Source organism: Chaetodon auriga, chromosome 20, assembly GCF_051107435.1.
Source record: "Chaetodon auriga isolate fChaAug3 chromosome 20, fChaAug3.hap1, whole genome shotgun sequence".
NCBI lineage: Eukaryota > Metazoa > Chordata > Actinopteri > Chaetodontiformes > Chaetodontidae > Chaetodon > Chaetodon auriga.
Genome location: NC_135093.1, coordinates 7605893 through 7622117, shown reverse-complemented (window position 1 = coordinate 7622117; position 16225 = coordinate 7605893). Strand labels below are relative to the sequence as shown.

General features: G+C 43.2%; 2 protein-coding genes across 3 annotated transcripts in view; one reads left to right on the top strand and one right to left on the bottom strand.

The window, feature by feature from the left end:
• Nucleotides 1–16225, top strand: part of lrrc20 (leucine rich repeat containing 20) — a 178666-nt gene that overhangs the window by 17922 nt on the left and 144519 nt on the right. The window lies entirely within an intron of this gene.
• LOC143339055 (testican-2) overlaps nt 446–16225 on the bottom strand; it is a 42489-nt gene continuing 26709 nt past the window's right edge. Inside the window, exons 3-10 of one of the 2 annotated variants that reach the window (XM_076760052.1) lie at nt 12695–12809; nt 8367–8475; nt 7756–7874; nt 6943–7058; nt 6601–6819; nt 4011–4073; nt 2945–3082; nt 446–2413 (exon numbers count right to left, since the gene is read on the bottom strand). In XM_076760052.1, coding sequence (XP_076616167.1) covers nt 2268–2413; nt 2945–3082; nt 4011–4073; nt 6601–6819; nt 6943–7058; nt 7756–7874; nt 8367–8475; nt 12695–12809 — 1025 coding nt within the window. In that variant the 3' untranslated portion in view covers nt 446–2267. Of the gene's footprint in view, nt 2414–2944; nt 3083–4010; nt 4074–6600; nt 6820–6942; nt 7063–7755; nt 7875–8366; nt 8476–12694; nt 12810–16225 lie in introns of both variants that reach the window. The other variant, XM_076760053.1, reaches the window with a different exon arrangement.

The following is a 16225-nucleotide window of genomic DNA, read 5'->3' as shown; positions in this document are numbered from 1 at the left end:
AAAGCAGCTCTGCGCTCCAAAATATTCATATTTACACACCCAGCTTGTGTTTTATAAGCAGAATACTGCATGTAAGGTTGGCTGGGGTGTCAGTTCGTTTATGCTTAAAATCTGTATTTTGCTCACAAGCTAAATTTGAAAATATGGATCTCCTGAGGTAAAAAAAAAAAAAAAAAAAAACAAAACTGAGCACTGCACTCTGTAATACACATCTTCACCTGACCACAGTCCTACAGTGAGGACAATCAACCTGCCTTTATCTTACAAATTCATTTAATTTCCCCACAGGCAGCTAAGCACAGTGTCCCTTTCTTCATCCATTGCAAAAATAATCATCATTAAATATAGAGGAAGATGCAGGTGTGACTTGGTGGCATTGTAGCCACAAACTTAATCTAATTTATCCCTGGATGATTATTTTAATCTTTGAAACAGTTGGGAAAGATTAAAGTCGACATACACTTTGGCTCCAGTGCCTTTATTAGTAAAGTGCTCAGCCTAGAAGTACATTCTTATTTACTAACATGCAATTACTAGAAACAACCAAATGTCTGGCCTACCAATAGCATGAATGAAGACATGGCAACAATATTCTCATAGAAAAAAATTACAATGTGAATTCAAGTATACACACAGAACTTCAAGTAATGCACACATTTTTTTTTTCCCATAAACACAAAATAGTTTTTCAAGTTGCAAACTCATAATAAAACATAGTTGTAGCACATTCTTTGACATGATTTCAGAGTTAGCAGAGAGAGCGACTATTGGTTCCTACTGTGGGTGCAGTTTGGGTCATTAAAGTACATTCTACAGGTTTTCAATAAAAGTAATCCAACTGGAAATGTAGGTCCTGTACAACTGTGTGTATCCACTTAATTCGTAAAGCACCTAAGATTTAAAAACTGCTATGAGCTGTAGTGCACCTTTATCATAAAGGTAGCTTGAAACCTTAGTGACCTGAAATCCTCTAAGTTTGCTTCACAGATCATTTACATTGGATTTATATACAGAATCAGGTTGGAAATACATAACCACGGTGCACTGAACGGTTTCAAAGAAATAGTTACATTTTGCAAAATCCGCTTATTTGTAATCAATTGGAGACAGACGAGAAGATAAAGCTACAGCCGGGAGATGCATGGATTAGCTTAGCCCAAAGCTGCAATAGTTCTTTAACCACTTGGGGGCAGCAAAAACAAGTTGTGAGCACTGACCCTTCAAACTTATTGGCAAACTTTACTTTACACATCCAGCAGTTGCGGAGCAACATTAGCATCCATTTCATGTCATGTTTCTGTCCACTGGCTGAATGGACGTCCAATATTCACTCTCTTCTAGCTCTGTTTTTGGTCTCCACCAACTCCTGAGGGAAATATCTGACTCTTTAGCGACTAACTGCTCCACTATGTTTACCAGCTAGTTGATAAATGTGGTTTTCTGTTGTTTGGTGCTGAGCAGGTAATGTACAGAGCTAGTCTGGTAACAAAATTAGCCTACTAGCATCTCTAAAGCTCTCAAGCATGCTATATCCTGATTGTTTATTGTAAAAACGACAATTAGCATTTTCCAGACTACTTCTTTTCTTGCCGCAGTGACTTCCTTGATATTCCAACACATGAAAATACAACATAGTGTTTTTACACTGTAGGCTTTGTGCAGAGGTGAAGCAGGCTGATTTATTTAACTTTAAACAGAGTGAAGCAGCTGTTTTCTCCTGTTTCCACTCTTTATGCTAAACTACGATCTCCAAGAGCTTCATATTTAATATGGGGGGGGGGGGGGATCTCATAAAACTCTGGGCAAGAAAGCAAACAAGCGTATTTCCCAAAATGTCAAACTATTCCTTAAAATTCGGATCTCATTCCAGTGGGACGGCTGCTCTAATACTCAAGCAATTGTTCACACAATACAAAATTACTGGTAATCTCTATATGCATAGATGGCGGTCGGACGAGATAGGAATTCTGATGGACTTTAGCTACCTATGGCGCAGTAGTCAGTGGGTCCTGCTTTTCAGGACGGCAAAACAAAAAGCTCTGTTGCTCAAAAAACAGAGAGGAGAATGAAGCAGTTACACATATCTAAGACAAAAACTGGTCATCGTCTCATCCCTGGATGAACACCACAATATCCCACCAGGATGACACACAATTCCATGCCTCCCCAGTCCGATCCCAAAATCTTTTGCGGTAAGGAGACAGCCGTCCCTGTAGATTTTCAGGCCAGCAGCTGTGACTCGGCTCTCCGCGTGGGGTCAGACAGTTCTACCAGATGTATCCGCCATCGTCTGCCTCGCCCTCCTCCTCTTCCTCCTCCTCCGCCTCCTCTCCGTTGTCCTCTGCCTCCTTCTCCTCCTCATCCTCCCATCCGACTCCGCTCCCGAAATCCCCAGAATATCCCGCCACTTCATCTGGAAAAGGATAAACATACAAGGAGTGATTTTGTATTAATGTTGAAACATTTGGCTGATTGGTTGATCAGCTGACTGACAGATAATAACATCAGCTTATTTTAGCGTCTCAAATGTAAAGATGATCTGTTTTTCAATGGTTTCAATCACGTTTCAAAGAAGTTGGGGCAGGACTGGGAAAGTTGTGGAATGCTCCAAAAACACCTGTTTAGAGCATTCCACAGGTAAACAGGTTGATTTGTAACAGATAGTATCATGATAGTATCATGACTGGGTATGAAAGGGGCATCCTGGAAAGTAGTTCACAAGCGAGGATGGAGCGAGGTTCACCACTTTGTGAACACATGATTGGATAAAGGATATTACTACATGGGCTCAGGTACATTTCATAAAACTGTTGTCAGTAAACACAGCTCATTTGTAAATGATGAACTCTGTTGGAATCAGGCTTGTACTTTATTAGAGGGAGATTTTCCTGCTGTGTACAGTGTGAGAAATATCTGTTTGCCTAATGCCCCACCCCCACCTTACCGCAATCAGGGTTGCCATGGATTCTGGTGCCCATCATCTCTCCGCCATGCTGGTCGACGCACCAGCACTCCCCTCGGCTCTGGTCACACTGCACTTTCCTGTAGTAGCCGTCCTCATCGCAGCTGGGAATGTACATCCCTGCAAGGACATGCACATGCCTAGGTGTTAAATATTTATACCCTTAGCAGCACCACATTGCTGCTGCCTGCGATGAGTGCTGCATAAACGAGAATGCCAGCACGCCTTAGTGAACCTGTGATAAGACCATCAGTCAGGATAGAGAGGCAGATTTTTGGCAGAGAATACCGCGGAGACAGAGAGCGCTTCCCTGTTTGTTTTACACAAGCATGCATATGCTGGTGGATGTGACTTCATGCAGTATGTTGGTGGAGTGTGCTTCCCTGTGCTGTGAGAGTGGCATTTAAAGATGTAGTGACAGCCTCAGTGACAGAGCTCCACTGTTTCAGCCTCCCTCAGGACACTCTTGTCAAACCCAAAGCGAAGTTTTCTTAACAAGCACCAAATCCCCCTCACAACCACCACCACCACCACCACCACCACTACTTGCATGAAAACTAGAGGAAACACAAGCAATGAGACAAGTAGGCTTCAGGGATGGAAGAACATATCTTTGGGCTTGGAGCTGAGGACAAAAGCAGCTGCGTAGCATGTTCATCATGCTGGGTAGATACAGTGGCATGGGGTTTTTCTCAGAGAGCCAAACAGGCGCATTAGCCCTGCTCTTTCCTAAAGCCAGCGCTGCCCCCTAATCCCCCCACCAGCCTGATTAGGGCCTAATCCTAGCCGTGTGCTTGTGATCTCTTAAATGAGCCTCCTCCAGCTTCTCGCCCGCTGCACCTTGTTACGTAAGCGCACCCTGGAGACCTGGAGCGAGTGCGGGGGCACACACCGTGCAGTTCATGGCTAACTTGATGGCTTTGAAAGGATCTGAAGTGAGTCAGTGGTGATTTCCTGTCCAGAAGGTGTTTCTGTGCAAGCGTGGTGTTTAAAAATCTTCAATCAAATCTACGGTGAACGTCACAGGACTCATGATGAATGCATTTACCAGGCTTCTTCTTGGCTGCCTCCTGCACTTGGATCCTCTCCAGCTCAGCAAGGCACGGCGGCTCTGTGAGAATCAAACAAGAAAAGTGATGACAGACCGTACCTAAAACTGCTCTCCTCAAACTTTATCTCAATCAATGCTCTTCATAATTACACTTTTTTGCCGTATTGATTTGTTTAAGAAGTCTTATATTTCATTCCCTCAGAGCCTGATCGATTGCCGAGAGCTTAGGTGAAAGAACACGTGGATGTAGTCTGAGAATGACGAGGAAATGCACCTCTGGAACAGATAGAAATAGAAACAAAGAGGAGAAAGACACTTTGTATTGACTCCCAAGGCGATGAACCTTCTCCAGTATTTGTAGATTTTCACAGAAATATTTCTCTGCCTTCACAGCATTTCTATTCTGTGTTTGTACAAAACTGGATATCATTTTTATACTGCATGTAATATGACGTCATGTTCCAGATCATTATCGTAAACCCATTATTACTCAGTGGCTCAGTGTGAAGTAGTTTATAAATATCAACAGTTAGAAATAAAAAAAATTGATTAGGGAGCCAGTGTAATCTATTGCATGCAGGTTAGACGCCCGATCAATGGGATTATCGGCACACAAATGAGGTTGCTGCCAGGAATATCCTGTATTTGTTTAGTAAAGGTCAAATGGTGCAGATGTTGCAAATGTGCACAGGTGAAATAGCAGTGCGAGCGGAGATAACATCCGTGGAGACACCCTGATCATTTTACATTTCAACAACATGATAACTACACATGAAATGTCAGGGGCATGGCTTCAAAAGGAAGCTTCACCTCTCAATGAATATTCAAGCACACCGGGGGTTTTCACATTCAGTCTGTGATCATTTTGCCTGACGTTTCTCTGAACCCAGCTCATGGTGTCACTGTGTAACTCTGCTAAGCTGCTTTCAACGTCTCTGCAGCTAACGAAACATTTGTTCTATTCCTCAAAAAACAGACCTCAACTGAATTGGTTCGTGACAATAATAACACTGAATCAAAGCAGGCCTTAAACCATGTTTCAACATTGAATGACATTAAAACACATTGTGAATTAAGTGTAAGCATCCGGAGTGTGCATCTGATGTGCAATCAACTTCACAAATAGATTTATGTGACTGCATGCTGCACAGCAGAAAACCTGTTTTTCTGTGGAACCTCAACATCCACATGATCGATGACAGAGGAAACCAGGAGGGGGTTGATTGAAGGGAGCAGTCTGCCCAATGCGAACACAGTGATGCTTTGTTATTGGAGTCCTGTGCTAATCACGGACTGTCCAAAGGGAACACCAAGCTCAAGCATAGTTCATAAATGTAGCTGGTATCAGGTGGCGGAGGACCAGACCAAATGACAGGACAAATAAGCCCAAGCACGCAGTGAGGGTGAACTGGGAATGCGTGGCGCCTTCACTGCAGATGCAGCTACTTACTGTCGGTGCCTGTCATGGCGGCAACCAAAGAAACCAATGGTGAAAAGCAGAGGAGAAGGAATCTTTTCAGGCCTGGTGAGCCCAGGGGAATTCTAGAGCAGATAAGGCCTGGAGAGATAAAACTCAGTTGTGAGGTCATGAAGAAGGAGTTTCAGCTTGCCAGAGAGCGATTCTGGCAAAGCGTCAGATGACTCAGATAAAAGCAGTCTTGCCCACATTGTTCTCAGCAGGGGTGGAGAACTGCTGATCATGTCTGGGAATATTGTCAGACCTGGACAGGCCGTTGAAAACGGATGGATGGATGGAGATTTCAAGCAAAAGTTTGAACAAATTGCCGAAGGTTAAAGAGAAGAGAAGCCACAGACAACCAGAATTTGCTTTGAAGATGTTGATTAGGGCTGACAAATCCCACTTTGAAATAACTGCCTGTAGGCTTTCAGACTTGGTTAAAAGAATACTCTGACATTTCGGGAAGTACATTTATTCAGTTTCTTGGAGGGAGTTTGATGAAAAGATTGATACCACTTTCATATCTGTGTGATAAATATGGAGCTACAGCCGGGAGGCGACTAGCTCAGAATAAAGACCAAGTCCAAAGGTCTGTCCAAAAAAGTACTGGCACCTCTTAAAGTCACTAATCAATGTTATCAGAAATGTAAAAATGACAGCTTGTGTTTAGGTGCTGTAACTCTTTCTTAGTTTCCAAACTCCATGTTTCCCCCCCTGCTCCCAGTCTTTATGCTAAGCTAAGCTACTTGCATCCTGATTCGAGCTACATCCTGAATGCGCAAGAGTATAAGAGTGGTTTCAATCCTCTGATCCAACTCCCAGCAAGAGAAAAAAATTCCTCAAAGGGTACTTCGCTGGTGTTTAGGTACAAACATGTAAACGCAGTATGTCATGGTGACAGTTTGGTGGTTAGTTTTCAAATATACACGTTGTTTATCCCCTTTCACAGCGGCCATGGCAGGCCTGTTTTGCCACTCAGCGATGGTGAAAAGGGTGGAATCAAGTGACGTCAGTGCATACCCTCTATTTCCCTGTGATGTAACCTTGCTATTATTTCACCCATTTGGAGATGTGACTGAAAATAGACACAGCTCTCTGTGCTCATTCAGTGGAGATTCCTTCACTCACTTTCTCTCCAGAAGCAGAGGCACCACTCCGCCGTGGAGACCTTCCCATCCTTGTAGCTGTCGCAGGAGTTGAAGAAGGGTCGGATGCAGACCTCGTACTTGTCCAGGTTGATGGCAGCCAGCTCAGCCTGGTCCAGATACAGGTCGCTGTTGGTGTCCAGCTTTGAGAACATCCAGCCGATGGAGTCCTTGCAGCTGGCCACCAGGCTCTTGTCCAGCACTGTCAGAAGTAATTTTCACAGCACAGTAGTTTCTTTCTGTTTATACTACATTTCTTCGCATTGACAATTGAGCTGTAAGTTTGGAGGCAGCAGACAATAAAGCCGCTTTATGAGTTTCTAACCTGAAGCGGTGCCAGCTCCGAGCTTGCCAGAGTTATTCTGCTTTGCGTTTCCATGCAGGAGTTGGAACCAGTCTCTCAGGCGGTCTCCGAGGTCTGCCAGGTCCTGGCCAGTGCAGCTCTCTGAGGGAGCAGAGAAGGGAAACCAAGGATTCACGACCCTGGCAGACACTTAACAGCAATCTGACTCCTCTTCCCAAAAGACATTCATGGACTGCTTGGCATTGCTCTTGCTGATGTGCAGTGAACAGAATGCTGTAGTACAACAGCAAAGCTGTCAAGGTGTGCTGCGGGGTTTTCATGCTGTCATTTCTAACAGCATGATCTGCTAATCAAAGAGAAACATTATTTCGCAATTAACTCCACTGCAGCAAGTTGCTGTTTTCCAATAGAAATCCACTTTCAGTTTCAGGCAAAGCACTTATTCCAGGCTACAGATAAAAAGCAGGAGTAACATTTCATCCTTTTGATCAATTGGCATTTTCACATGCCCAAGAGCCTGGACAATCAATACTGTTTGGCTGCAATGATAGATAGTGTACACTCTAAATAATTAATTACCACATGATTGAAAGAGCAGTTTGACCACATGGGGGATATTTGGATAACAGTAATCTCTGAAATTGGTGAGTATTGATCCCAAATGTTGAGCATCGGGTTGATTGGGTCTGTGCGTCCTATCCTGCTTACATCGTGCTTTGTGTGGCCACCAGTGCGTGATAACTTTCTCTTTTTTTTGAAACCTTGATCCATGAAAGGGACACAAGCAGGTGGGAATCACAAAATTAAGATAAAAGATGGTGGAGGGAAGGGAACTTGCCACGTTTTGTGTCAGTGTTTGTGTCGGCGATGGAGGCCGTGGAACAGGGGCAAAATCCAGTGCACATGATGCTCAGGTCTTTGCCTGTGAGGCAGGCCTGCTGCTCCAGCTTACACTGTAAGAAGAGAGAAATGCAGTTAAAATATTTATGGGGGTGACCGCAGGAAAAAGAGATTGCTCATTCAGATGAGACACTGCACTTAGAAAAAGGCAGCAAAGAATGAGCTGTCATTTTCCGCTGCCTTCTCATGCAAGGTCAAAATTAAAAACTATACATAAATCAATAAAGAGTCCTGGCAGCGGCCGGTGTACAGTGATGCCACTCAAAGCCACGTCAGTCATTAATCATGCGGCCACGTTGAGCCGGAGCACTTGTCCTCCCGCGAGCTGTGATGAACTGTGCTGCCCCGCTGCACCCACGTATATGTCAGCGCAGCAGGAAACAGCACTTGACTGGACTCCTCTCATTATTTAAAACGATGACACGGGCACTTTCCATTTCTTTTCAGGGTTTTTATGGCGGCACAGTCCAGAAATAAAGCAAGAGAAAAATTATCTAAGTGAGTGCTTTCAAAAAGAGACGCTGGTGCAGAATATTCTCTTTTACCTCAGAGGCGTAGTTGTGTCCGTCAGAGCCGCATACAGGTGAGGAGGCAGTAACAGGACAAGGCTTACAGCTGCTTTCATGAGCCTCCAGCTGGCCTGGCTGTTTGACTCTGAACACGAGAGCAAAGAAAAAGAGAAACATTAAAATGGCAGTCCAACAGAATACCAGAAAAATGATCTCATTTAGTTTTACCTGTAGTGGTGCTCACAGCATTGAAAAATGACATTCAACAGTGACTCAGTGAGGCTGTAGTCAAGAACAGTGGTGCTTTGAGCTAAATGCTAACGCCAGCAGGCTAACATGCCGGGAGTTTGACGGAGTCAGGCGCTGCCAAGATGGCGCTCGCTGGAGCCACTGTCACCGAGCTTTACAATGGCTCTTCAGAAACCTATGGGTGACATCATGGAGACTACATCCGTGTTATATACAGTCTGAGAGACTGACTGACATCGCCATTCCCTAGCTTCACCGCTAATGTGGCTAAAAACTCTACCGTCAACAGCTTCCTGAGTTATTCTGTCGAGTATTTCCAGAAAACACTTGACAGAGAGGTCTGGGTAACAGATAATGCCTGCCTGTCCTCCACAGTGGTCGAATGAACTGCCAGGACAGCAGAGTCACTGCCCGTCCTCGGCTGCAGGCTGAAAATCACCTTCTCAGACGACATCTTGACACCACAGTTATTTATGACTTATTGCTCTAAAAGCAAACAAAAACCAAGCACTTGCACTGAAGCACTAAACGAGCTTTTAGTTGCTTGTTGTTTGAGCGTTGCACTTAAATCTTTGCAGTCTGGCTCTTGTTCCTGTCAAGTTTTAATGCACTTATTGTAGAGTTTGCAGAATAAATAAATCTTAGCTTTAGTTGAATCAGGAGGACTATCCTTAAGTTAGTTATTCATTCTCATTCCCCTCTCTCTCTCCCTCCCTCTCCTCCCCCGTCCTTCCTGATGAGGGGGCGTTTACTCTTTCAGTTAAACCAATCAGATTTTGCCATGATCATCTCAGATGTAATGGATAACATGAGCATGTATTAGCATAGAAAACAGTAGTGCAGGTAGGTATGATGTAGAATTGGGGAAAAAACAGCATCAACACGTTAACTGATGCTGGACTTAAACAGTCTGGCAGCTGTGACCTGTGGTAGCGTTCTTTCTTACACGCTGGACGCAGCAGTCTGCTACTGAAGGAGCTGCTGAAGCCCCCCGCTGTCTCATGCAGGGGGTGGGACGGGGTGTCCAAGATCGATGTCAGCTTGGCTAACATCCTCCTCTCACTCACCTCCTCCACGGTGTCCGGAGGGCAGTCCAGGACAGAGCCAGCTCTCCTGACCAGTTTGCTCAGTCGAACCAGTTTGTTCAGTCAGTTAAGTCTGTTCTCCTCTCTGTTGCTGTCGGCTGTCATTTCAGTGCAAATCCCCACGACCATTCACCTCCAGTTTCATCAGATCCAGCATTCCGGTCTGAGCCAGAAGCCACGTCCTCTTCACATCCATCCACATCTCAGTCATTCTCATCATCCATCACCACCACCACCACCACCAGTGTCTACACTCAGCGGGGGGTTTCCTGTACTCCTCACAGCTTCACTACCTCTTTTAAAATACGATGATGGCACAATGTAATCTCCCAATATCTTTTACTGACTCATTCTTCCTCTTAAAATAATTGTTCACTCGAATGAGGAGACTGAAACGTAATGTAACGAGACACTGTTTGGGGAAGACACATTCACATTCACTGATGGCAACAGAAGCCCCACAGGCACGTACGCTCAATCCCGGGTACATAAAACCAAAATTGTCTGCGTTGCCTCTTAATATTTGGATGCACTGATTCATAAAACTGCTGGCTTTCCTCTCACACGGTGATTGACTTCATGTTCAGCGAGCACAGTGTGCCGCACGACTTCTGGAGCTGCTACTTAATGACGCTAGGATGGTTTAGTGCGCTTGCTTTCGTGCTTATTACCCATTATTCGACACAGTCTCTCTCATCTCTGGAGTGACTCTGTAAATGAAGCACTTTATTGAAAAAGATAAATGCCTGTCGCAGCAGATAGACTTTGCAGGTAGTAATAATTCACTCCATTAATTCTTTTCAGAGTGCGACCCCGCTCGTTTGTTTTTCAGTCAAAGTGGGATGAATGGGTGAGGGAATAGATAAATACTTCTCAGAGAGGTCTATCACAGATAACTAAAGAGTCTTTGTGAAGGGAAGAGTTTTTGACATACTATAAACCCCAGTATTACATGTATTAAATGCTCAAAATGTGAAAGTACTTTCGATATGCTTTAGCTGTCATGCTTTCAACCTCCTCATCTTCCTCTTCTGCTCCATCTTCCAGTGATTTGTCTACACTGTGTTTCCTAAAGCATCTCTTATCAACACGGGGAGTCAAGTACACAGCGTGTACTCGCTGTGTACTTACTTTCAGTCTATCTCAGCCATTGTGATTTAGTTGCCTCATCTGCAGCCTTCAACCTTGACTTTAGACCAACAGTTTGTTCATTTGTTGAGTCATGCATGGATGCGTCATGAGGCAGAATTCAGCGGTGGTACAGTTTTGTGGCAAAGGGTGGGGAATATAATTCAAAATACAACTTGTTTACACTGCATTCACTTCATGTTAGCAGAAAGGGAAGAACATCATGCTGTTAGCACATTATTTCAAGATGGTTCCCCCACTGCTAGCTCTGCAGTCACACCAAATTAGTGGAAATGCAGTTAGCTAAACATGCAATATCTCGTTTTTTTGGCCACTTGAGAACAGCTAAAACAAGCTTTAACCACCAGTTAGTTGCTAACTGTGTCTGTCTGTTGTTCGGTGCTGAGCAGGAAGCGTACACTGGATTTATCAGACATCTTTTGCTGCATTGTTAATATAAAAATATTGATCTTGTCACCTTTAGATAGATGCTATGTAGCTGTAGCTGTTTGTTAACACGCTAAACAAGATGCAAATAAATTGTGTAGGTGACTCTGCTCCTTTTTTATTAGCCGCATCAGTTTTATTTGTGTTACTAGTGGATTTTGTTTACTTAAGCTATGTGATTTGTAGACAATTTGGCAGCAGTTTGTTGATAGTTTGGTCTGTCAAGCAGGAGATATTGTAGCTGATTGAAAATGCACATATTTCAACAAGAAGGCTGACATGAATGGTTTTTTCCTTTCAGCCGCTCATATTTACAGTCCATGTGATGTGACGTGAACACAACGTAAGCCTCGATTTGATCAAACGCTGCTTTCAGGTTTGGACAGATTGTAAATACACTATATGTGAACGCATAAACAAAGATCAACGTCTGTGGCGCACAGCGATACACAGCGAGCTGAAGGAGCTAATCAAAGTCTCTTCAGCCAGTTTCACACTGTATCTTGTGCTGAAAAACATAAGTCTTTCATCGATTTACATTTGATTTGATGACCTTTTAATTCTAAATAAATGTATGAGTTCACAAACTGATGATCCATGTAGTTTTAAGTAATTAAACTAAGTAATAGTGGCTTCATCTTTAATTAAAACGGAGCCACGGGAGATCATGATACATCATGCATTATATTAGATCATGATGAGTTATGTATTAGCTAAGCATTAATTAATCATGAGGTATGTACCCTTGACGTGAAGTCCTACTCATTAAAGTAGCATCTCTGATGGGAGCATACCTGTTATGATTTCATTAAGGACGGTCTATGGACCTAAATAATGGCCGGAAAGATTTTAATCTCTCACAGTAGGAAACTAAATACCTAATTTTGAAGTTTAATCACTGCTGAATAATTAATGTTGCAATTTAAATACCACTGAATTTACAGCACTGGAATATTTTACTTTGAAAAGCACAGCATCTGAGTTCAAAGACTTATTTCTGGTACACATATTGTTTACTGTTCACAAATTGAGAGAAAGTTAATATATTCAAAACCTATATTCAAATTCAAGTATTCAGTAGTAATTAAATTTCAAAATTAGGTATTCAGTTGCTTATAGGATGATCTTTTTTGGCCATTATTTGCTTCAGTCACTGTTCAGGTTTACCGCTTTCCATCCACACAGTTAATTAGTCATTGCTCAGCATGAATGTTCCAGCTGAAATTACATCACTCCCGACTCATGACACTCTCTGGCCCTGTTACTGAGTTTAATCAATAGCCCTCCAACCAGACACTGAAAGGCTTTTAACTGACACACAGCTAACAGCTGTTGACACCAATGCCACAGAAATGTCTGTCCTGGCCATGCAGAAATCTCCTTAAATAGTGGCAGCACGTCCTGCAGACACAAAACAAGCCTCCCTCTGACTCCAGCACTCAAACTGCCACCTACCTGTGCTCCACTTTCTTGCGATTGACACACATGGCCCTTTGGTAGCCCTGAGCGACGCACACCTTATGGCGGCTGCACTTCACATTCTGGCACGGGTCCTTGGTGGTGTCCACGGCTGCAAACACAGAACAACAACACTGAGAATCCAGAGGTGTCAATCACGGCTGAGGTGCTTTGCTTTAATTCTCTATTTTTGTCACCTCCAGGAGAAAGATACAGAGCTTCCGGCTGTTTTTTTTTTTTTTTATTCATCTTTTGACAAGGAGCATGTGTTCAACAGATTGACAGCAAGTACCACCCAACCAAGAGAAAAAAAAAGCAGAGGAAAGCAGCTACTTTATGGTTTGCATAATCAAGTTCTGCATATTTACATCATTTAAAATCATCCCCGCAAAACTATCTTTTACAGAAGCGTATGCAATAAAAATCATGAAATGTGTAATGAAAAATATTCTCGCAGCGTGCACAAATAAGCCCATTGATTTTGTAGTCAGCAGTGCTGAAAACATGGACGCCTAGCTGTCATTAGTGAGGCGGCCCATCGTCAATAGTACTGCCTGCAGTCTCTAACGGCTGTCTCTGATTGCGAGAAAACCTGACAGCACTGATTGAGCATCTCTTTCTCTCTGCTTGTCACATCTCACTTCCCCCGTGTCAACTTATCACTGTCTCTTCCCGTCTTGCCTTTTCTCCCTCACACAAACACACACGCACACTCCATCTTTGTCTCCCACGTTCCCTTTCTTTCTTCCCTCCCCCACCTCCTTCCCTCCCCATCACCTCTCTCTATCTTTGGAGAGTTGAACTGCTCAGTGCCAGCCTCTCTTCCAGTGATAGACTGAGATGGAAATAGCACCGTGTCCTCCACCTTGCGCAGCCTGTGGTCAATGCCATCCGAAACTGGATGTCACATTGTCCCAGTCCATTTACCGCCTTGCCGGAGAGGCCTCGGAAAACTCTCAGGCTCAGATAAATTTAAGAGTGAGTGGCAAGCAGCGGTCGCGGAGAGAAATTTAAGCTGTGAAATCCTGAGTCAGCGTTGAGCAGCTGCTTTGTAGTCAACACGGTCAACAGACGAGGTAGCTGCCAGCCAGATCCCTGCAAATCCAGGGACTAGGTGATACTCTGGTGCTGCAGCAGGGAGGTAAGAGGGAACAGTGGACTTTCATGGATGACATGACAACTCTGAGGGATCCAAAAAAAAAAAAAAAACTGGTAGGAGGCTGCGTGTCTGTCTTGTTTTTGTTCTTTGAGAAGAGGTATGAGACTAAGCTGGTGACTGGAGTTCATAAAGAGCTGAAGTCGTGCCGCACTCACATGCATTTTCATTGTCTGTTAGAGTGGATCTCCAAGCACCATTTAAACAAGGTTCTGAGATACCACGCCTCCGTTTCTGACCTCAGCTATATGTTTAACTATGATGCACTTGCACAGCTTTCTATGCAAACCTCTCGTCTTCCTGGATATTCCCATAACATATCCAACAGAATATGAAAGAACAATTACATTTTGCCCAAATTAAACATATTCCTGCAGACCTCTCCATTTTCTCTCAGGTGGCGAAGACGACTCGTGTTGTTTACGCTTGTCAACATTCTTCTTCTTCTTCTCTGTTTATTATAGCTAGGCGTAACATAAGCTTTGGCACTGGTTTGTGTTTGGTGGAATGAGTTCTTCACAGTCTCTTTACTACCACAATTTCTACTCTTTGCACAATTTATATATCAAAATGAAGACACATTTGTCCTCTCTCACCCGATGTTGCTCCGTTATGCTTTTTTAATAAATAGCTCAAAGCCACAGAGAAGTCTGACCAAAAGTTTAATTGCCTCCCATTTCATATGAGCTCTTTAACTACTAACACTGCACCAAAGACGAGCAGAGCGAGGCGGCTGCTGGAGTCTGGTGGAAATACAGGATTTAAATGTTGGTTTGTGCCCCGAGGAAACATTTTATCATTCAGGGCAGACTGAAGATATCTGTGGCATCAAGAAAATATCTTTTGAAGATTCAACCAGCAGCAGGTAAAAAAACATTCTGCTTTTTCTGCTGAGGGTTCAGAGTCCTGAGGTCACAAGTGGGGCTCAGAATCTCTAAACCTTGTTTACAGAGCTCAGTTCAGTTTGGTTAAGAAGTTCAAAAAACGCGACAACCCTGATTCCAAAACAGCTGGAACGCTAAATAAAAACAGAACGCAATCATTTGGCTTACAAAGTGTTCTGAGCCCATTTACTTTTATTCTTTGCACAATCACGTGTTCACAAAGTGGTGAACCTCGCTCCATCCTCGCTCATGAACGACTGAGCTTTCCCAGGATGCCCCTTTCATACCCAATCATGATACTATCACCTGTTACCAATCAACCTGTTTACCTGTGGAATGTTCCAAACAGGTGTTTTTTGGAGCATTCCACAACTTTCCAAATCAAATGTGTTGCTGCATCAAATTCAGAATAAGCAGATATTTACAAAAATCAATCAAGTTAAAGAGGTGAGACATTAAATATATTGTCTTTGTACTGTTGTGTTGTACTGTACCTTTCTGAGTCAGGGTTGTAGTTTTTGGTGTAGATCCACCATCAACATTTTACAGGGAGGAAAAATAACTGCACTGGCCTCCATTGTTTAAAAGATATGAGTCTCGGCCGGGTTTGGTCATGCACTATGGTACTATGGTGCCAAGATACATCACTGCACAGGGTGTGGAAAAACCCTACTTGGTGGGATTATTAGGCTGAGAGTACTCGCTCTTAAAGGTTGTAAGATGTTTCAACATTTGCACAATTTTCTGTTGAAGTTCTGCACTTAAACGAATCCAACTTTGGCAGGTTTGTTACATGATTGTCCGTCACTATGTCAGCATTGGCACAGATATATCTATAGAGTTCTTTCTTATTGCCTTAAGGTTGTGTTTGTTCAAGTGGCTGAAACATGAAACTGGGTTTATTTGTGCCCAATTTACTAACAAGACAGACCTATAGATTAAAGAAACCCTGTGCCGTATGTAAAAATACCTTCAGCAACAGAGGTTCATAAAACAGAAGCTAACTCCAAAGTAGAGCAGGTCTTTAGTGTAAAAATAAGCAAGCAGCTCTAGAAATGCTTGACCCACATCAAGGGCAGCAACTCCTAAATAGTCATAAATAAAAGGAATTAGCACCAGTGAAAGTGGACTGGTATTACCACAATTGAGTGTCATTTCTGTTTATCTAAATCCCACTTTTCAGGGAGGAAGAGAAATCATAAATATATAAAACATAGCATTTACGCTGAGCAGAGACAGATAGCAGGAAGTGAAAGTCGTTCCATATAAAAGATTTTGTGACCACTTGACTTTTATTCACTTCATCTGCTCAAACAGGTATTCCGCTCTGTCATGATTTAACCCCAGCGTCTGAACAATATGCAGACTGCACCGCCGATGGTACATTTGTCTGCTATTTCTCTTTTGATCTAAGACATAAAACCTCCCCAAAACCACCGTTAACTGTCACCACGTGTACCATTTGGACTATTTCTTTACAATAAAGAA